This window comes from Pavona decussata, unplaced genomic scaffold, assembly GCF_977016875.1.
Source record: "Pavona decussata unplaced genomic scaffold, jaPavDecu1.1 SCAFFOLD_53, whole genome shotgun sequence".
Lineage (NCBI taxonomy): Eukaryota > Metazoa > Cnidaria > Anthozoa > Scleractinia > Agariciidae > Pavona > Pavona decussata.
Window position 1 is genome coordinate 1,044,021 of NW_028145475.1, and position 23,058 is coordinate 1,067,078.

Below are 23,058 nucleotides of genomic sequence, written 5' to 3' on the forward strand. Positions count from 1 at the left end.
CGGTGACCTTGGGGTGGACTGGACGCTACGATCTAAAATCCAATATGGCGAATCGGTCGATGTCGAGAAGGTCGACAAATAAATGGTCAATTGACTTGACTAGTAGGTAAGTTCGCATAGAAGTGTATCCCAATTTTTTTTCTTTGATGTGTTCCCTAACTTTTGCCTCGCACTTTAGGGTATTCTAACGTCTTAAGGGCGGCAATTCTCTGTTTTTTCTACAGGGTTCATAACGTAACTCAGTGTGTAACTAGATCATTTTTCCTTTGTGTTGCATGTTGCTGTAAACTGTTTTTTATAAGTTCGTATTTTGTGTCCCTAGACCACGGTATGTCCCCGATAGACAGTTTGTTCCACACAGTGATTTACCGGCTCCGCTTGGCTATACAGATCAGAGAGTACAACATGTGGTTAGTATGTATATTTTAAAAATGAACTCAATTTTTCCAGGTCCGGTCCTCAGTGGAATTCAGCACGGGGTATCCAATCCAATCAATGGCAGTCCTTACCAATCAATCTCAATTAATCAATTTATACTATTAATAATCGATAACAATCAATGACAATGATTTTTGTGACCTTTTATCGATTGCCATTGATTTCCAATATCAATCAATAAGTTGAGGTGTCTCCCCAGGGTTTAAAGCTCGCGCACGCACTGATGATGCGAGCTTTAGTAATGTGCATGCACAAGCTGACGCAAGCTCAATTCTGTGATGACAAGCTCAATACTCTAGTACAGATTGAAGTTCTACCCTGAAGTTCTTCCCATCTGCTGTTTATGAAGGTTTTTATTTTAAAATGGTTGGTTGGTAAATCATACACAGGTGAATTGAACAAGGTACATATTTTGTGTTCAGAAAACTGGGTTCTACCTGTTTTGTCAATCAATGAACAGTGTGTGACTATTGATTAGTCATTGATTGATTGATATCTGTCGATATCAATCAATTAATTTTATTGATTGATTGCTTTTCTGATCATCAATTTCCATTTAATTGGATATCCCAGGAATTCAGTTCACATCATGATCATGACTGATTGCTTTGTTTTTAATTTGTCTTTTTTTCTTTTAACACAGGAATCACGTGAGGCCAACAGCACTCACTTAGTGGCAAAGGTATTTTAGGCCTGTGGCTAAAAATTTATTTTATTTCTTTCGCTTTATTAGCAAAATCGTTAAGAGAGTAAAGATGAACTGCTAAACTCCCTGGCCTTCCTCCTCCCTCCCCAATGGCTTGACATTGATAGATGCATACCTCTTGCTAACCGAGATTGAGGTCCGAACTGTAAATCACAGACTGAGTTTTGTTCCTGTTGATTTATGGCCAAAGCGCAAAGTGTACGGGCCATGAATAAATGGGAAAAAACAAGGATCCGTAACTTACAGTACGGGCCGAGAAGACAAGGTTAGTAAGGTATTTATTATACCTCTGAAGTTAATGGGGCGCACGGGAAAGGAAACTTCAAATTTAGTGGGCCATACAGTAAAATACTGCGTGCAAAGTTGACCAATCACACCGCCCATACTAACTGAGCAATATAATAAATTATTTTGATGACCAGCTGGGAGTCAGTCACAATCACTGCCCATATTTGGTTAGCAATGTATGATTAGTTGGTCTGTGTGCAGACTTCTCCTTTTTTCTGCTGTCAAGAAAGGGACATCTTTGCTAGTATTGCTGCAGTGTGATTGCATTATATATTATGTTAGCAGATAAGACAAAATTTGGACAGGGACATTTTAACTGTCTGAAATTTAGAGTTGACAAGTTTTGAAATTCAGATGACAGGCATGTATAGATCGCCCAAAAGGACCTTTTGCAATAGCTGCCTGACAAAATGTTTTAAAAGTGTGTAATGATAATAATTGCTTCAATATCATGGGTCAGGACAAAGATTCCTTGTTTGCTTGGAAAATGAAGAGATCCTGTAACACCCCTTGATGTGTCACCAGGCGTGAAGGTCATGATAATGATCGGGAACTCACTCCTGTTATGATTAGTTAAGATGAAAAAGGTGTATTTGATTCCAAGTTTCTTGAACAAGTAAAGTACTAAACTCCTTTGTGTTCTAATTTTCAGAAATCTTGGGACATTGCACTTGGGCCATTCAAGCAGATCCCAATGAATCTGTTCATAATGTACATGGCGGGTAACTCCATCTCCATCTTCCCCATCATGATGGTAGGAATGATGTTCCTCAGGCCTGTCAAGGCACTTTTGGCCGTCAAATCAAGTAAGCTCAGTCTGCATTTTTAGCTCCTGAGTGCTGAGCAAGTCATAAAGTTGCATTAGTTATAGGTAGAACCAATATAGGAGAAAGTGTAAATATTTTATCAGGATATACAACTACAACTTACTTATGATCCAATGAATACAACATACAGTCGACTCCCGATAACTCAAACCCTCGCTAACTCGAACCTCGCGCTAACTCGAACCAATTCTTGATATCTCGAACTCCCGATAACTCGAACCTTTTTCAATTTCCGTTGAAGGTTAACCAAGGTCTACATTAGACTACAAGCAGTCATACTTTTTCCCTTAGATCACGCATGTACAAAGTGATTGTAAAATTATGCAAATTAGAAAAGTAAACAAAGAGGGATTGGGAAGTGGGAGGAAAAAGTAGCTCATTGCCACTTACTAAAACCATCCCGCACTAGAGAACTTAGGAGAAGAAAGAGACTGCTTGCAGTCTACAGCTGTAGCTCTACATGCCATACCTCTATCACCCCACCAGACTAGTTATTTTGATATAATTTGTTCCTAGCAACATTCATTAGTTCTTGACTGCTACTTTCCTTTCGTGGCTCTCACACAAGTAATTTACTTTTAAATTTTTCCAGCTTTTGTTTCCCTGGAAGGAGAACATGACCATGTCATACTCCAGAAGTTCTTCTATCTCCTTGGAAACCTGTCGTTGGTTGCGTTAGCACTGTATAAATGCCATTCCATGGGACTCTTACCAACTGCCACGTCAGACTGGCTGGCATTCATGGAACACAAGACGGTGAGGCTTAGTGACTCAGTACTGCTAGACTTCTCTAGCAAGCTTTTCTCCTAAAAAATGATGTATTGTTGGCTAACAGATCCATTCATGACAGACAAGAGTAGACGTTTACTGGATATAGCTGGATTCTACTGTTACATTTTTTTTTTTTGGGGGGGGGGGGGTGGGGGGGCTTGGAAAGGGATTAAGGAAGGGGTTGGGTGGGATAAACCTTACTTTCTCTTGAACTCCATCCCCACCCACTCAAGTAGTTCTAGTAGTTCAAGTAGTAGCTCTCTCTCAGTGGCCCCAGATTTTGCCAGTTGTACTATTCAAGGTGGTGGCTGAACAACACGAGTCATCTGATTTTAAGCCAACATACCGTCATTATAGAAGTCTGCAAGCAAGGTGTATTATTTTGTTCAAAGGAGCTTTTTAGGAGGCTGTTGGTTTTTTTTTTTGGGGGGGGGAGGGGTGAGAGTATTGTTGCAGGGAATTTGTGTACAACCTGCAGCACCATAAAATTTTGTTGAATGGCATTTTATTGAGTTACTTGTTTCATTGTAACAAATTAAAGCCGATCTAACTTGGTATCTTTCCACCTTTCTTCCTACAGAGAGTAGAGTATAGTGGTGGTGGATTCATTCTCTAGCGTCAAAGAAACATGCAAACTCTGGTACACCCTCCCTGAAAGTACCATCCTATGCATACATGTACATGAACTTCAGGATTAAACTGAGAAGAACACTTCATCGTCTTGTGTGTTGTACAAGGGTCCAAATTATTAGCCTGTAACTTAATAACTTTGTTGTCAGTAGCACCCATTTCTAGCTGCTCGGAACTGCCTGAAGTTGCCTGGAAAACAAGGCCGGCTGTGTAAAAAAACAGCATTCTGTAAAAGAAAAACTTTCCCACTTAAAAGAGGCAATAAAAAGGAACATATTATATACTTTTGGATTGTATTAATGGTATATATATATGTATCAACAATGACATATACTTATCTGTAATTTTGTTACGTGCAGATGGTAACATTTAATAACATTATTATTAGATGGTAATTCTAGAATATTAATTTCATTTTAAATAAAAATATGGTAACACTTGAAGGATGTTGTTGTCTACTAATTTGTTTGTGAGATGGTGTTTAGACATGTGATGGAAAATAGGCATCACTTTTCTCAAAAAAACTTGGGCATCCTCAGGCAGTCTAAGGCCTGGGTTTGAAGGGTGTTTTTTCAGTTTGACAGCCCTGAAAAGGATGAAATTTCCCTGATTATAAAAGTTGATGTCTTCTTTGCCTTAGTGCATAAGTTTGATCATGATCATATGATAAAATATTGATCAAAAAATAAAATTACGTAAATTGGTGGCATGGCAGCGAATAAATTGTTTTCTTTTTTCGATAAATAAATGACATTTCTGATGTAGATCTAAAATGTTCCTTTAATTTTTTTTTTCATTTATTGGAGTTATATACCGTATTTCCTTGAAAAAAAAAATGGGAATTTTTAGTGGATTCCACGGGTGGCTCTTCCATCCACTTTTTCCAGGTCGAATTGGAATTTGGAAATGTTGGTTTTTGTGGAGGGAGGAAAACCAGAGTACCCGGAAAAAAACCCTCAGAGCAGGGACGAGAACCAACAACAAACTCAACCCACATATGACGCTGAGACCGGGAATCGAACCCTAGCCACATTGGTGGGAGGCGAGTGTTTTCACCACTGCGCCATCCCTGCTCCCTTAAAGCAACATTGATGTTGAATAATAGCCGGGGGCGATTATTTCTTTTTTCACACTGAAAGGGGGCAATAATTCAAGGGAAGGCGATTATTTGAGGGAGGTGATTATTTCAAATATTTCTCACAGGAGGTCGTGCCCTAAATATTTTGTTTTAATATACCATTAAATCAAAAAACTAATCACATCAAAAATAAACCGAACGTGGGCTTTTTAATGGTTCAAATGTTGATTAATCAATATTCATTGTCAATATCTTCGGCGTCAGAGCCTGAAAAAGTGAAATAAATGAACAGTACCATAAAAAAAAGCTGTTAAAAAAACGTGGTGCTTTTGTAACCATTCAGTTGTGACGATTAAGTGAAAGCTTGTTTGTTACCCAAGATGTCAATTTTTAACTTGAGAAGGAGGGGTTAAAAGAAAGAGAAAATGGCGAGGGGGGGGGGGGGGAGGGCAATTATTCGAGGGAGGCGATAATTTAAATATTTTCGTCAAAGGGGGTTTTTCAAACGGCTTCAAAAACATTCCTGGAAAAGCTTGTGTCAATGGAGTTCATAACAATAAATTATGCTTTTGTAAACGTTGGAAATTAGCATACAAGAAAAACACTGCATAGTAATGAGTGTTTTATCAACTGATAAAACATTGCATACTAATAAGAAGGAGGTTTATCGATATATAGTCCCTGCACGTGATGTATTATCGACCATTTGATAGGTCAATGGGCTTATGAATTATTATTGAGTTTTTGAAGTACTGATAAATGACCCATGTCCTCACAAATTCTTGTTAAGGAACAATGGATGGTCTTTCCAAACGTGAAGGGCTGGAGATATTTAATGTTCATTAGAAAAGTTTTTTTGTTTTTGTTTCCCTAAAACCCGTTGCCAACTTGTCAAATATTTGCTTTTTCCAGGAAAATGATCACGTGTGTCATGCAATCTATAGGACAGGTTATTACACGGAATGCCCGCAGGGCATGACGTGTCTAGGTTTTGGTCGGGTATCTTTTTTTTCTTCGTCGTAGTCACAAATCGCCACATTAATTTATGCATTAAAATATGTCCTCCCCTGGTAGGGATGTATTGTTCTGATTGTCTTCAACAAAAGCGGCCCAATCAAAATCTGTTATTCGGGCACATATCACGAGAGAGGGGACCCACTCATCCCTTCCCGTGTGACGTCAAATCATTATTTGATTTATTCATTAAACCTTGATTAAATTCTACCCTCTCCCAGAAGGGATTTATTGTTCTGATTGTCTTGAACAAAAACAGCCCAATCAAAATCTATTATCGGCGCGTATATCACGAGGGAGGGGACCCACTTATCTCTACCTGTGTGACGTTAAAGCAAGTCATCATTTCGAAAAGTTGTTTTTTTTTTCAATGGCGGCCACATGTATGAATTTAAGACTTTGATCTGCCGTTTTCAGAGAGAAAAACAAACCTTTTTCAAGCAGTAAATCGAAATAATAACTTCTAGGTAGTACTCGACAGTGAAACGGTGGAAATTGGGAGAGTTCACAGCAAAGAAACTCTGCTTTAAAAAACAGATCGAATAATCAACGCGAAGGATTAGAGCTAGAGGAGGCCAGACCAGTTCAGCGGGGTCATGACGTTATTGCATAGTTATTTCTGGTATAATTCCTAGTAACACAACGATTAGTATCACGCAATATATCTGAATAAAACCATTCAGACAATTATTTCAATTGCCAAGGGAGGATAGTTTTTAAATATCTGCGAAACACACAATGGGGAATAATTGGGGCTACATTAAGCATTCCGTGTAATGCCATTAGAGGGGCATCTTGTTGAACTTAAAAATGTTGAGGGTGATAAAACTCTTTATCTGCCAAATTTTGATTCATTGCTTCATTAAAGTTATCTCCAATAAACCATTTTTCCTTATTTAAAGGGGAAGTATCATAGGCTTTTGGTGAAATAAATGGTGAAATAAGACCGTCAATCAGCTGCCAAATAATTTTAGAATGACGAGAGGAAAGAATTTAACTCAATTCTTAAAAGGAACAACTCGTGATCTGTTCTAGTGCATTTTGGAAACAAAAATGCGAGCACTTGAAAAACATTAGCCTAACATTTTTCAAGTTTCAATCCATACCGACCTACTCTGTCTCTGGCCAGAGGCACTAATCGACAGTTTTATTGCACTGAGGGGGGGGGGGGGGGGGGGGAGGGGGGTAATAAACAAACATAACAGACAAACCTTTGTGGGTTTTGAAATGACAGCAAATTTGCGTGATACTTACCCTTGAAAGCCCTAAACCCGGGCCTTAATCCTTTAACCCATAATATCAAAGACCTAATTCTCCTCTCTTGTTCTTATAAAAGTACTGGGCGGAAGTTATTAAAATATCAAGAAAATGCACCTTGGGTGATCACATAATCTCATGACCTCAGGGGTTGAATAGGCATTGATATTACAAGGAGAAATTTGATGCTGATCACTGTTAGGGCTACTTGCAATTGAGTCTTGGACAAGTGTTGGTGCATGGTTGATTTCTTTTGTTTTGATAGAAAACAGAGCAGATTGAAGAGACCATTCATGCAGACGTATTGAGAGAAGCAGGGAGCTCATTCTACAAATTTTGTGACCGAGTTGAAAAATAGATGCAGAGCTACATTTGAATTTGTAAAAATGTTTAGTTTGTATGCCAAAATAGCATGTCTGGATTCATCCTCGGAAACCTGCAGATAGATCGTTCAGGAGGAAGTCAAAGCAGGAAAGTTTACAAGAACCTCCTGATCCAACAATCTGCCCCTGGGTCTATGATGACGATCTGGATTTGGATTCCAAGGCCAAATAAGTTTACTCGTTCCTCTCTTGCACTCTCATGCACTAAGTCCTTGGATACTCTTGATTGATATTAAGACTAAATTACTAATAACTGTTCACAGAAATAACATCTCTTTAATCACACAGACTGAGTCCTACAGCAAAACGCTCGTACTAACTTGCATTGTTTAAACCAAAAAGTTACTAGCTGAATAATTATAGCTACAGAACTATGCTTACTGCTTTGAGAATAAATACAGTATGGATACAGTGTGTTAAACATTTTATCTTGACGGTACCCAGCATTTAAGGAATTACTGACTGGAGATATATAGAGCTGTTTTCAATTGAGTGTTGAATGTATTTGCAGGTTTCTTTGCTCTGTGATTGGTTAGCAAAACGTGTGCCACTGTCTTGACCAGTAAGAGGCCAAACCACAGGCAATATTGACTTGCTTGGATGTGTTTTCCTGTACTTGGCACCAATTGCATGTATTTGCTTCAAGTTGAGTGGTTCATTGCATGTTTACATCTCATAATAAATTAGCCAGTAAAAAATTTGTTTTTGATTTTATGACATGCAACATTATTGAAAACCGCTCTAACTGCTACAGTACTATAAATGACTTTGTCACAAAAATAATTGGAAAAGAAGTTTAAAATTAATTACTTGAATTAAGGTAGAGAAATTACACCATTTCCCAACTGCATTATGTTTTTTTCTCATTTTGTTAGGTCTGGTACAAACCCTTCGTAGTGGCATAGAAATGCAAAAGAAACAGAAAGTTACTTTCAACCACTTCTCATCAGGATTTGTTCAAGGGCAGTTGTCTTTTTTCCGCGGATCCTATGCACAAGCAGAGGTACAAAGGGGTGAGAATGAGGAAGGCTTAATCCATCACTTCTTCAATTCATAGCTTTGCTTCCTTCTTGCAACATAGAAAATTGAGAAAAGGACAGAGGCTCTTTGCATTTTCACTTTACAAAGGTGACTTTCCAGACGTTTTACACAGATATCACCATCATGTGCATTTGGCTTTAGTTGTGCTTCATGTTATCTGATCTTCATTAACTGATGCTTTGTGAGCATCTGCAGTAGTGTGGCCGACATAACACAATCATCTTTTTATGTTTCAGCCGAAGATACAATGAACAGTGATGGCTAGAATATTATTCACAAAATTGACTCAACAAAATTAAACTTTCCATTTATGACCCCTACAGCCTACATTTATCACAGTTACTTCAACATTTCAGACTGGAATACTACAATAAGTTAGCGTTAAAATTGTCTAAGTTTTAAGACTAAATACTAAGGACAAGAACTGTTCATAATTGATCGTAATCCATCCATTTCTGTTTGTGTCAAATCCCTGGAATGCATTTGTTAACATCTGAAAAGGAATCAGAGGAAAACAAGAAAATTGATTGAAAACCAAGGATAACCAGTGATAAAGTCCTGAAAAGATAGTTAACTTTAAGCTTGGTCATGAAATAAGAAGTTGGCATGTAGTGGAACCCTACCATAGAGCCATCTTGTTAATACAGCCACTTTTTTTTGTCTCAGTGAAACGCCCACATATTTCGTTTTAAGTGAAGTTCCCTGAACATTAGTCTGGCCAACCGTTAATGCAGCTAATGGCCACATCGTAAAATCCCAACATGTAATGAGCCTTTGTAAATTCACCTCGTTAATACAGCCACTCAAACCAAATTTGCATTCTAAAGGACAGGTAAGTGACACACAAAAAGCAGTTTGTTCCTGTTTGCAACGTTTATCTTACTCTGTATAGTAGTCCCATTTCAATTCAAATTCAAACCTGATGAGCAGTGCTCAAAATTAACAAAACTAACCTGGATCACAACACAGCACTGAATAAAATCATCAAAATTGACTACTCCACGTCCACTCCTGTCAAACTTCTTGATCAGAATATCATAGAACCTCTCAGATAATCTATAACCTGCAAATTAAAAAAAACCCAATCCTGACTAACATATACTATTAATCAGCAGCAGAAGTGCAAAGCAAAACAGGTAACTGTCACTTTGTAAGACAGCTTAAATGAACACAATCTTCTTACATTAAATCTAGTACTTACCAAAGCTAGTTAAAGCTGCAAAAAAGAAAATAAAAATTTCAAATGAATAGAGGTTTTTCAATGTTCAGTGGCTGTAGAAATTATTAACTTGAGACCTGGGGGAGGGGTACTCAAAAAAGAATAAAGTTTCATATGGGGGGGGGGGGGGGGTAAGGCTAAGCCTAGAAGTTCAACAATATTACTGAGATGGTACCCTTTTCACATGCTTGGCACAAAACATTATCAAGATGCAAATTCTCCTGATTGCTCTCATATATTTGTTATGGTACTAGTTTAGAGAATTTGTTTCAGCATCAAGAAATTTATATATGGTGATCATTGTTTTCTCTGCGAACGAATTGAAGGCACAGTGGTGCAGTGGTTAGCAGGTCAGACTTTCAACTGGATGAAAGAAAGTTTACTAAGTACAGCAGTGTTCTGATCTCATACCTGTCTGAAGCTCTCTCTTGTCTATGGATCCAGAATTATCTTTGTCATAACTTCTGAATGTACCCTGCCAGTCTGTTATGTATTTCCACAGGGCCGAAAACTCCTGGAAGCTGATGGTTCCATTGCCATCTCGATCAAACATTCCTGAAGACAAATTGAGAAAGATATCAATCCATAGTAAAACAACTACAGGATATGTACTCTGACTTCACAAATTACTTTTCAAAGAAGTATTCTAGCAGCCTTCCATATATTTTTCTGAAGAATTATTATATTGCATGCTGCAACTCTGTACTAGTCTCCTTTGCAGCCGCTTGGGCCGGAGTCACGCAACGCTCCCCGTCCCCATGCGGGGACGGGGAGCATTGCGTGACTCCGGCCCGAGCAGCTGCGAAGGAGACTAACTCTGTACAAGATTGAATTGGAACAAATGTTTGGTTTTAGCAATAGAGTTGATAATAAAGGTAATTTGGCATTTTGCCACTGTAAAGAGATTTGAGTGCCAGTTGGCAATTCAAGTGATAACCCTTCATCAGACTGAAGGGCTAACACTTTAAACATCAGTACTCAAAATCTCTTTACAGCGGCCAAAATACCTTATCAACTCTGTTGACAAAACCAAACATTTCTTTCTTCTTCCCCACCAGTTCAGCAACACCATAGTTTCTTCAGAAACTAAGCCTCTTATATGAATATTATTGAAACAGTTTAGTTCACATTTAATTAAATTTTAAAAGAGGAAGGGAAGCATTTCTATGATCTTGCTTGTGGTGTTATAATTTCAGAGAAATAGAAAAGAATATGCATATGTTCTGCAATTGCCTCAAATAGTTCCACCTAGTCAGTCTATTTTTTAGACTTTTAAGGCCCCATTATCAACACATATATTCTCCCAAAAAATTGCTTGTTATGCCATGCATGATTTTTTTCTCCTTCAAAAAAAAAAATGCAGGTATTTTTTTGGTAACTGCCAAACCCACCCCAACGCCTTTATGTTATATTAAGAGCAATTCTCCAGGAAAGTGAAGCAAAGTTGGAAATGAAAATTTTTAACCCCCCTTCATTTTTTGTGTGGAGGTAGTTTACCTGGAGGGATGAACAAAAACAGTCATATTTGGATCGGCAGGTGCGTCGTTGCCATGGAAACCGCACTTGATCACATCGGCCTGAGGTCTATGTTTTGACCGAAAAATTCACTCTCAAATAGTAAATTTAAACGAGTCTGGTTCTCGAGTACATGTGAACCAATTCAAATGAAATTCATACAGATGGTAGAACCACTCTCCCAGTTTATAAAATTTGCTGTTAGAGTATTTTGGGTTCTATAATCAAGAAGACAATGTTCGTATTACTATGTTGCCTGTCAGCCATTTTGACAAGAAGGAAAAACAAGCACAACCATATTCGTTATTTCTCCGAAAGTACTCTTTCCACATAAACCAAATTAGCAGCAGGGCTTACATGGATATTGAAGTTTATAAATATTATAAAATCTATTTGGGGAAAATCATATTCTGGCCATGGGTGTTGAAGACATCCGAGGCAAGTTGCAGAAAATTGCAAAATTGGAAATGTTGAGGTCTCCAGTATTTGGTTCAAACAGGCTTTAGATAGAGAATATTAGCTTCAGAGGTTTTTTCATTCATCTTATCTGTTATCTACATTTGATTGATTAGGTTTTGGCCAACGAATTTGATGAAATATAAATTAGAACAAAGCCCACGTTGCAACTTTTGGGAATTTCTTCAGGATGCTTTTGTCGTACAGGATGTGTCTCTCCTCAGTTCCCTCGCTCCATTTTCTAGACCAAATCTTGCACAGACTCTAGCGGAAAGGACAAATCTAATTGCCTAGCCTCGCCGAACATCTACTTTTAGACCAAAGATGATGATGCATTAACCAGAATAAAGAACAGTCGAACAGGTCAAACACAGTCGTGTGTCGAGGATCGAAATAATTCATCAATACAATCCATCCTGGAAGTTAAATAGATGCATCAAGATCACAGCTGAGCAAATGCATGTCTGCGACGATTCTGAATAAAGTCTTTGGCTAAATCGAGCCGTACATTCCGTGGTGCATGGTTGAGAAGCGAAGAAATCGTTGCTTACGACCTGTTTACGACCAAACGTATGTAGACCGGAAATGCGAGTAGCAAAACTGCTGACCGGATTTAGTTTTAAATGCGATATACGCGCTTTTTGTTTGTTTGTTTGTTTGTTTTTGTAGGTTCAGGTAAAGCGGACATTGTCGCCTATGGCATTATCTCTTCTTTAGATATTTTTGGTACAATATATCATTGATAGGGGGATAAAAGGACGACTTTTGATCCGCTTTTATGACTGTTTTACAGTGGTGAATAAAGAGGACAAAATAAAAGCGCTTCACTGATCGTTTTACGCAACCACATAAGCCGCCCATGTTTCCTGGGTTTGTTTGTTTGTTTGTTTTAATTCATTGCTTATTGGATGTTAAGGATGGCCTGCATGTAAGATACGTCGCTGATCTGGGGCATTAGCGTACACATTAGAAGTTACGAAGTTGGAATGTTTGACCCACCTCTCCTCCAGAAATAAATAAGTCCTCTCCAAACTGATAAATTTTCACATTCAGTACCTAATACCTGCCCAAATTTTGGCATTCTTTCTGTTTATTTATTTATTTATTTATTTATTTTTTGCTGTTTTTTTTTTTTTTTGGTGGGGGGAGGGGTGACCGGACGTAAATTTGTGCCGTCGATCAAAAACACTGTAAGGGAAATTTGCACATCGTCGTGCGAAGGAAAATATCCTGGTCGGGACGATGGAAAGTTGGTCTCTTTCAAATCCCAAAAGGGACGTTTCGGTTTGTGAGTGCAGTGGAAACAATATAAAACTCAGTCAATGTCAAAAGGATATTTCCAGGCACGTGCAAGCCTACGGACTCAGTATAAATCGTGATGAAATCAGCGACGAAATGGATCTTATTCTTTGCCGTGCAGGTAAATAAATGAAACATTTCACCCGCGAATTTTTCATTCTCTTTTCACGAATAGTTTATCATAACTGAATTTGTAATTCCATTTTCACAATCTAAAGAGCAATCTTTTTTTGGGGGGGGGGGAGGCAGGGGAGGTTTGTGGTTATTATGATCGTGCGTTCAATTTTCACCCAAGCTTCAGTTCAGCTTCATTTCCTTTGTTTTTGTTTTCATTCGGTTATTCTGTTTTTTTTTTTTTTTTTCTTTTTTTTTTGGCTTTCTTCACCATTGCCATTGTGAAACAACCCCATTACGAGAGGATATCATTACACATACATCCGGTGTTACATCCCATTACATTGTGTTACATCCGGTCAGCAGTCGTGCTTCTCGGACTTCCGGTCTATGCGTTCAGCTTATTTACCGTTTTTGGCTTGTCGACTATCGCAATATCTGACTCGATTTTAGCCAAAGACGTTACTTTGGATTGTTCAAAGGCATGCATTTGCTTTGTACATCGATCTCGACACATTTACTTTACTTCCTGGCTGAATAATATTGATGAATTTAGGAGCTCAACGGCAGAAATCACAAGGATTTAATACGACCATGTTTTGGACTTTGTCAACTATTCTTTGTCATCAAGTGTATGCGGGCTACTCGTATCATCATCCCTGGTCTGAAACACAGCAAACTGGATATCCGAGGGGAGAAACTGTTAGTCTGCGCCGAGAGACACTGGAGAGAACCACGCGACGAAAGCATCCTGAAGAAATTCCCTAAACCCTCAAGGTAGGTTTTGTATCAATTTATATTTCATCAAATTTGTCGGCCAAAACCTTATTTACTAAATGTAGGTAGCAGATAAGATGATAAAAGATACTTTTGAAGCTGATTTTCTCTCTCCAAAGCCTGTTTGAGCTAAATACTAGAGCTCACAAAATTACCAATTTTGCAATTTTTTGCAATTTGTCCCACGTGTCTTCAGCACCCATGGCCAGAGTATAGTTTTCCCCAAATTGATTTTATGATATTTAGAAACGTCAATATCTATGTAATCTCTGCTGCTAATTTGGTTTATGTGGAAAGAGTACTTTCGGAGAAATAACGAATATCGTTGTGCTTGTTTTTCCTGCTTGTCTAAATGGCTGACAGGGAACATAGTAGGACGAGCATTTTCTTCTTGTTTATAAAACCCAAATTATTGTAACGGCGAATTTTATAAACTGGGAGAGTGGTTCTAACATCTGTATGAATTTCATTTGAATTGGTTCACATGCACCCGAGAACCAGACTAGTTTACTTTTACTTTTTGAGAGTGGAACTTTTGCTCAAAACATGGTCCCAAGGCCGACTCCATATAGTGCGGTTACCATGGCAACGATACATCTGCCGATCCAAATATGGTTGTTTTTGTATATCCCCCAAGGTAACCTACCTACACACAAAAATTGAAGAGGGGTTAAAATTTTTCATTTCCAACTTTGCTTCACTTTCCTGGAGAATTGCTCTTAATTGTTTGATATCCAATTAATTCCAACACCTTGTCTGTTTAGATAGGTGCTAGTAATGCATCAGTCAATTCCAGCTGTGCCCATCTCCCCCCCCCCCCCCCCGGGCAATGGTGGGGCATTTTCCCACACTGTCCATCCTGGGGGTCGGGCATTAGCCTTCTACCCAATTACCCCGGGGCATTTGACCATCTCACTTTTTTCACCCTACAACATTGTCGCTTTCTTAATGACAAATTCATCAGCAAATACAGTAAGTTTCGTATTGAATGTGTCTAGATTGGACATAAAATGGGATGCTAGAGCTGTAGAATGACCTATTCTTGCACTAACTACAGGAAACAAGACCCAGCTAGGACTTAATTTCGTCTGAATTAGCTTAAATTTTACTGAAAGTAAAACGAGAAAACGAAGAAAATAAAACATTTTTGACATGTTTGAGCCACCACCCCGGGGCATTTGAACAACTATTTTGTCCCGGCGGTGGGGCATTTGCCAGTTTATTTTCAAAAAATCCTAATTCCCGGGGGTCGGCCCGGGGGGGGGGGGGGGGGGGGGGATGGGCACTGTTGGAATTGACTGATGCATAAGGTACAAATCATTCTTTGTTTAAAATTTTAAAACAGATCAAAGCTTACGCAATCTAAGAATTTAATTTTTATCTTTGGCGAGATGGGATCAAGATTTCTAAAATACAAACCAATCATTAGTCTGACAGTCTCCGGGTTAAAAGGTGTCCATGTTCCTGTTGAAAGAAATAAGAACGATTGATCAATGATCAATGATTTTCGAGATCAACAAACCCACTTTCAACGAATCTTGAAAAGCTGTTAAGTTTAAGTTAAGCTTCAAGCTTTATAAGACTTCAATAAATTAACTTTCGTTTACCGTTTGATAAGGCTTGTTGAAGTTCGTTCGTAGATATGGCTCCACTTCGGTCCTTATCCACTCTACAAATAACATAAAACAACATTTAAGGATAAATTAGCTATTGTGCTACTCAAATCCATCGGCTGCTTTTTGATTTTGGTTATAACCTTTGGAAAATATTCCACAAGAAATTTTGATCTGGCGGGGGTTGTCCGTAGTGCGCCATCTTGGAAACAGACTTACGTAGGTGTGTACTTCATGTAAAACAACGTAGGGAAGCAATCAGGGTGGTGCGGTGGCATAGCTGTTACAAAATAGCCCTTTCTTAGGACGGGTAGGTAACTTAGATGAAAAAAATTAAAATGGAACAAAACTTTAGCCAATTCTTTCGCAAATTGATAGTTATTCAATTATTTCTAATATTTCTCAAATTTTAAGTTTTTTCCTTTAGTATTCAGAATTTCTATGGAAGCTACAAACTATCCCTCCCCTCCCCTGCCGCTTTACCTTGGTTAACCCGGAAGATATTTCAGCTTGTGAACGTAATTTGCTTGAATGGTTCCCAGAATACACATGAGTTGGGTTTGTTGAATGCCTCATTCGAAGGGTTTCAAATCCACATGGCTGGAAGAGGACAACCTGTAGACAGAAATTTCCTTTGGAGCATCTTTGTGAGGTAAGTACCCACAACGATAGGTGTAGTTTGTAGTGAAGATTTACGTTGTGCGAAGCTTACAGTTGTACATGTTGTCAAAATAAGCTTAAACTTGGCTAATTTTTAATTTATTATTTGAATGCCAAGTTCAGCATCGTAAGCGTCCAAGAATTCTGTTAACTTGGAAACACGAAGCAAGCTTTGGGGTTGCTTAAATGCTATAGCGTACTTAATTTTGCCTTGATCACCCTGAAGACTTCTCGAATTTGTTTCAGATCAAGCTTATATTTGTTCACACGTTTCAAACGCCGTACATATAATTACCAACGCTGCTGTTGTCACGTCTCAGTTTGCAGCTGTTACACTGTCTGCTGCTTTATTATGATTATCTGAATAATTAAATTCAGATTAAATTTCTTTTTAGTAATTGATTATTACACTACACACCACTTTAATTTGCTTAATGCTTGACAATGAAGTTAACAGTAACAATTCATTATACATTATACATCATTGTTTTTGCAGAATTGATAAAGACAGGAATGGTCGTATAACAGCTGATGAGCTCCAACAAGCGCTGTCAAATGGTAACCAGACAGCAGTATAATTTAGTATTTCCAGCTTCTTTCCTTGCAATTGGGGTATTTAATGCCCTTGTCATTAGACTGTGAGCAGTCTCTCTATTGCTAAAAATTGTACAGGGACGGACACAAAAATAGTGAATGAGCGCGATATTCGAGGGGCAAGTGTTGGCAATGAAGGGCGAGCTCATGCATGCAACTTGTGGTTTCACCGCTCACCCCTTGAAGATTGTACTTGCTTAGTTTTTTTGCGTTCTTCCCTGCAGATTTTCGAGCATTTAAGAGAGAATGCTTGCAGTCTAACTTGTCATCAGCTTTCTTGAAGAAGGTCAGGACCACAGGCCATATGTGGGGGAGCTGGGGACTTTAAGACAAATTCGAGCCCTTGAGGTGGGGTTGCGTGCGTTGCAGGGACTTAGGGTAGATTTGTGATGACCAGACCCTTGGGCAAAATGTGGGGTTCAAAGCAAGAGGAGATTGGGGACAAGTTGTCTTTTTCATTAATACATACAATATTGCAGACAAAAACGAGAACGTAATTGGGTTAAAATCTATTGTTTTTTCTGCATGAAATAAAAAATACATTTTGGATGAATTATATAGTGGAATAATGGGGCAGGGAAGTGGGGTTTTCATTGCTGTCCCATGGTTGCTTAAAGTCCCATTAGTGTAATGTCTCCTAATATTGATGAGAGTTTGCCTAGCCTTCCCGACATGGTGGGGACTTTGCTAGAAAAATATCCCCTGTACAGGTGGGCAAATACAGGGACTTTGAAATGCACAATTGATAGTAAAGTCCTCATATATGCCCGGGATCACTCTCCTCGGGAAAGCTGATGACAAGTGTAAAATATAATGCTTGGAAGGTTTTCTCAGAGTAGGTCTACCATAAGATAAAAGTGATGAGTGTACTCATCATAACTTTATTAAAATATTACCAAGTAAAAACACTGCAAAATAAGTTGTATTGCATTATGGAGTTAAGGATTCTTGACCATCTCCAGCTTGTTCCAGTTAAGGCTGCTATGACCATTTTGTGCTTGTTCTCCCAGTCCATCGTGTCTTGGTGGATTTCAGTAGGCTTAATTGAATTACTCATTGCAGGAGTTTGGCAATAAGGGAAGTTATAAGTCATTTTGCCCTCTGTAACTAGTGCTTGTGAACTATAAGTGTATAGAAGTATACAGTCCACACGAGGGCTGCAACTATGATGTGACACTTTTATTACCCCCTCATGCATGCTCTATATGATACTTGAGGTCTGTGATTTAAAATGTAAATGTGTTGTTTATACTTGAAGTGCAGAAAGTCACCTCAGTTAACTTAGTGGTATTATCGGCTTTCGAACAACTGGCCCCAGCCACTCAAGCTGGTTTACAAGCACTTCATTCATGTAATCAAATTATAGTAAATGACAACCATATGGTGTTTTTTTTTTTTTCTAGGATCATGGACCCCTTTCAATCCAGAGACAGTACGTCTCATGATTGGTAATAATGTGTTCCAGAAAATGTCAATACCTCCCCACCACAGAAGGGATTGGAAATTCCAGGGGAGTTGGGAGGGGGTGTGTCAAAGCCCCCCCCCCCCCCCAAGAATCTAAGGGAAAGTGTTAAGATGAATTAGGATATTTCCTAGAGGGGTTGGGGGGGGGGGGTTCTTTGGAAGAAATTCCTTTTATAGGAGAGGGAAAGGGGTTATGGATACTTTCTGGAAGTACATGATGTTGTAAAATGCAGCTGTACTTTCTCATAGGTTTTCACTTTTTATGCCAGCTTTTCGGCACGTCATTAATTTTTGGAGAAGTTAGTACCACAAGAAAAGTGGCTGTTCTAAACTAAAGAAAGTCTCCTGCTCTTATAATTGTTGTGTTTTAGACATTTCCAAAAGCGAAATAGATGGCCATTTTCACCATAGTTGAGCCCAGGCCATAATCACTGGCTACTGTCTGTTACTGATAGCCCCGAGCCATTTCTGGTTTCTGGAAATTAACTTTTGTTTAGTCAGGGAATGCAGTTAGTTTTCTCCCATTAGTGACCCTGATACATGCAAATAAACAACTTTTATTTTATATTTAGCTGTAACTACAAAGTCTAAAAAGATATATTGGTAATAAAAACAATATAATTATAATTTGGTATAAAAGAAGAATATTTGAAATTTAAAAATACTAATATATAATAAGTAAACTGGATTTCTTAATCCGTTTTTGTTTAATTGCTTCACAGGCATGTTTGACCGTGACAACTCGGGCACAATAGAATTCAATGAGTTCTATGCTTTATGGCAATATGTGACTGACTGGCAAAGAACATTTAGAAGTTATGATAAGGACAATTCTGGTACCATTGACAGAGATGAGCTAAAAACAGGTAAACTGTACAGAGTGTGCTTAATTTGTTTACAGAGAAGATAAAACTGTTCAAGCTAAAAAATTAAATTTAGGGTGCCTTTAGTTAATATTATTGGTAGGCTGTTCCACACTGAAGAAGAATAAACACAGTCATGTCATTACTTAAATTTAGACGAGTGTAAGAGGTTCTTTTAGTTACCAGCCAGAATACAAAATGGGTCTTGCATGTCATTGCAACCAAACATTAATTTTGTAGATATCATGATCGTTCAAAATTTACCTAATATGAGCAATCTAGTAACTGGCTATTTTGTTTATTTCTTATTCCACAATATAGTCTGTAAACATGACCTTTGTAATAGCAGTTTGTTTTAGGTTGCTGGGAGTAGCAATGCATGTCTTTCTATAGATCTCTTCTCTCACTTCCCTTAGGTCACTGAGCAGAGGGTTTGATGCAATGAAATTTATTGTTCGCCAGACCTCATGTGAAAACTTCAGATTATTCGGTCTGTAGTGGTTCAGGTGCAAGTAATTAAGGAAAAAATGCTTACCAGCAAATTATCTACAGACTTCTGTTGCACCTTAACAACACTCTTTACTAGTAAACATTATAATTATAGCTTGAGGTATTATAATAATTATAGTGATGTGCTCTTATTTGCACATGTATAGGAATGAAGTTTGGCAAGATAATTTGCTGAAAATACATTTTCATTTCAGTATTAATTTTTTCATTACATAATTTTAATGATAAATCATTTTTAATTTGCTGCTTTCTATTTTTTTCTCTTATTTAAACACAGCCCTTACAAACTTTGGTGAGTTGATTTTTTGTGTTTTATAATGGTTACAAACTGTTCAGGAGGCCACCAATGCCCCCCCCACCCCCCCCCCCCAAAAAAAAGAGTCCCCATTAGCATGACATCATTGGATGTGTAACACTGGAATTATGGTTGCCTTGTCAAAAATACACCTTCCCTTGTGCAACCTTGAAATATCTTTAAATTGAAGTGGCATAATTTAATAGGTTTAATTTGTTCATTAATTAAATTGTAGTAGGGTTACTCGGGTATAATAGTGATAAAGAGATGCAAAGACATTACGTTTGAAATTTTTTATGATTGGTGACTGTTTGGGGTTAGAAATTTTCTGGTGTACTCTTTTGGGGGTGGAAAAATTTTATTTTACTTAAAAGGTTTTTGTAAATACAGCTATTTCAATTAACGTTGTCGGATTAAAATCAAGCTAAAAGACAAGACCGCAATGTTTTGTGGGATTATTTTTTATGAATAATTTCATCAAAATCATTCCTGCACGTGCAGGTCATTGTACTGCTAATTATAACCTATTGTTTTCTCTGGGCATGACTGATTTTGATGAATTTATTCATAAAAATTCCACGTAAACTGTCGGTCTTGTCTTTTAGCTTCATGCTTTGAACCGACATTGTAATAAATTGAAATAGCTGTATACAGAGAGGAATGGACTTTATTGGGGTTACATGCTGGGCTGATGGCCTTTTCTGGATCCAATTTTAGCCAAATAAGACATTTTTTAGAATCTAACAACTTGGCCTCATTTGTACCTGCTCGTCACTGATATACCTGATTACCCCTCCCCCACCTCCCTGCAGCTGAGTATGTTTTGTCTCCTCCATACTCCCATTTCAAAAACCAAGAAGGCTCCAGCCTTGTTCCCATGTGGCCTTATTGTGCTTTTTGATTGAGCTGAGGTTCATGTCAGAGGCCAGGCTTGGGGCCAAGCTTGTTTTCCCGCTCAGCTTAGTGGGTGATACTTCATTAGACTGGCTACTAATTAAGGATGACTGGACACAAGGCTGAGAAGAGCCTTAAACTTGTGATAACGTTTAGAGAAACAGAGAAAGAGAGAGAAATCCCATAAAAAATTGCTAATTATGGCTCTGATTTTGCTCACTCATAGGTTACAGACTCTCAGACAGAATGTATACAATGCTGATCACAAAGTTTGATAAAAGTGACCGTGGCTCAATCCTGTTTGATGACTTCATACAGTGCTGTGTTGTGTTACAGGTATTGAAAAATGATGCTTTGGAACTCAGTCAATTGAATTGAGGGGGCAGTTGAAGAGGCATTTTTTGGCTCGAAATCTTAAAATTGAAAGAAATGTGATATGTCATGTTTTTAGATATGGTGAAATTATAAAAAAATAATGATAGACTCACTACAGGTATTTTCAGTCAGTGAGACAAGCATATTTAGAAAAAGAAAATCCGAGATATCGCAACAAGAGTTGCATCAAATGACCTTCCGATAATTACTAGTCTGGATGCTCTACCACTGAACGACAGGAGACTTGTGAGAGCTAACGCCATTAAGCTAGGTTCATGTGGCTCAAGTCTCCTTTAGCTCAGCGGTAGAACATCCAACTACAGTGTATACAAACCAAAAGGTCATAGGTTTTTAGTTCTGTTGGAAGAACTCAGATTTTTTTCCTGAGTATGCCTGTGTCACTGATTGAAAAATACCTCTATCAAATCTGTTTTTAGTTCTTTTTGCAGGAGCAGTTAATTGTATCTAAACTCTGCTATGTTTTATTCCATTTTTATAACTTGGTTACTTATCACTTGCAAACTGTTTTCTTCCAGATCTTAACAAATTCCTTCAGAAGCCGCGATTTTAATCTGAATGGTTGGATAACGATAGGATATGAGGAATTCCTCTCAATGGTGTTCAGCTTGAATCTTGGGACTTGAGAGTTTATTGGAATCAAAATATAATCAACTACCAAATGTAGAATATGGATAATTTGAAAAAGAGAAATAATATGTGCCAGCTAACGTTTTGCCATATTAAATAATACAGTATTGAACTTGGCAATACAAATTGCAGAAAGAAAGCTCACTTTATGTTGGCACTAATGTCTCCGTGAAGCCAGAAAATTTTTAAATGTTGTCTCTACCATATGGCAATAAAACATGATAGAGCACTTAAACCGTCTTGGGAACCAACTATAGAAAGTTTAGAATCTTCAACTTAAATCATATAATTAATTGTATTTTAGAACCAAATAATTTAAAGATATAAGCATCGGAAGAAGGATGTGTAAAGAGAAACAACTGTTGTCCCACATAAGTTACTTAGTATCCAATATTTTGTCATAATATGCAAATTAGACAAAAAAGTGAAAAATGTTAGGCAACTGAAGGTGTTTGTTCTCATGTACAAAGAATTATCACTACATATATTGCAATATATTGGAACAAGAGGAGTTTTATTATAAAGCACATGAATTTTGTATCTCTGCAGTAGGTTGGTGAGTGTTTGTCCCAGTCCAAGAAATTGAACCCAGTTGCCATAGCTTCTGTATGGTGTTCTTGAGATTTCTTGCCAAAGTGGTTTCCATTTTTTAAGCATTCAGAAGTTTTTGGTAGTTTCTAAACATTTTTTGTATATTTAGGGCCTTAATTGTCAATCCTTTATTCTTAGGTTCCCTGTTTTGTGTCAGTTGGTCCCGTGTTCATGTGATCTCACTCACACTAACACTGTAAAGATAAAAGCTCCCTAGTACAATAGATAAGCTAATTCATTAGCTTTTGGAACAATAATGCTAAATATTGTTTCAATAAAACTTACAATAAAAAATTATATTCAACATCTGTCAATAAACTGATCTACATTTGTGATTAAAATATGACCATTTTAGTCTTGAAGTTTTGACATCACACAACACAATCTTGTCCTCAGAGCCCACTTTGCTTGTTGCTGACCAAAAGAAAAGCAGGCTTCGGGGATGAGATTGCACACAATGCAATTAAATCTCCAAATTCTAAAAGATAAATACAGGAAAACACTTGACAGTGTGTAAGTTAGTACATACACTGCCCACAAGAAGTCAAGTTGATTTCCCAGTTGAAAAAGTTCCGATGAAATCTGAGAGTAAATTTAAAATACAGCTGTAGCCTTGGGGTGTTGGCGGGAAGTCCAGGTTAAAAATCAACCTGTGATGCAGGGATGGGGTGAGTGAATGATATGACCTTACCTTACAAAATAGATATTGAAAATAAAAGGATGGTAAATTCTTAGAAA

The 23,058-nt window shown here is 37.8% G+C and overlaps 3 protein-coding genes across 3 annotated transcripts; 2 read left to right on the forward strand and 1 right to left on the reverse strand.

Moving 5' to 3' along the window:
* The first annotated feature begins 3 nt into the window (after nucleotides 1–3).
* Nucleotides 4–4,103, forward strand: LOC146480338 (ER membrane protein complex subunit 4-like). Its single transcript, XM_085109489.1, has 6 exons — nucleotides 4–106; nucleotides 323–410; nucleotides 1,082–1,120; nucleotides 2,085–2,238; nucleotides 2,852–3,015; nucleotides 3,611–4,103. Exons 1-6 carry the CDS (start codon nucleotides 45–47, stop codon nucleotides 3,644–3,646), a joined length of 543 nt encoding a protein of 180 aa, XP_084965615.1. The 5' UTR covers nucleotides 4–44; the 3' UTR covers nucleotides 3,647–4,103.
* Nucleotides 4,104–7,648: 3,545 nt separating this feature from the next.
* LOC146480339 (programmed cell death protein 6-like) lies at nucleotides 7,649–15,671 on the reverse strand. Its single transcript, XM_085109496.1, has 7 exons — nucleotides 15,570–15,671; nucleotides 15,421–15,482; nucleotides 15,233–15,277; nucleotides 10,064–10,207; nucleotides 9,635–9,649; nucleotides 9,387–9,496; nucleotides 7,649–8,926 (listed from the first exon to the last, which is right to left on the reverse strand). The coding sequence occupies exons 1-7, from the start codon at nucleotides 15,626–15,628 to the stop codon at nucleotides 8,825–8,827; spliced, it is 537 nt and encodes a 178-aa protein (XP_084965622.1). The 5' UTR covers nucleotides 15,629–15,671; the 3' UTR covers nucleotides 7,649–8,824.
* Nucleotides 15,672–15,911: 240 nt separating this feature from the next.
* LOC146480340 (programmed cell death protein 6-like) lies at nucleotides 15,912–22,682 on the forward strand. Its single transcript, XM_085109495.1, has 7 exons — nucleotides 15,912–16,078; nucleotides 16,583–16,644; nucleotides 18,084–18,128; nucleotides 18,867–19,010; nucleotides 19,795–19,809; nucleotides 20,933–21,042; nucleotides 21,618–22,682. The coding sequence occupies exons 1-7, from the start codon at nucleotides 16,023–16,025 to the stop codon at nucleotides 21,723–21,725; spliced, it is 540 nt and encodes a 179-aa protein (XP_084965621.1). The 5' UTR covers nucleotides 15,912–16,022; the 3' UTR covers nucleotides 21,726–22,682.
* The last annotated feature ends 376 nt before the right edge of the window (nucleotides 22,683–23,058 follow it).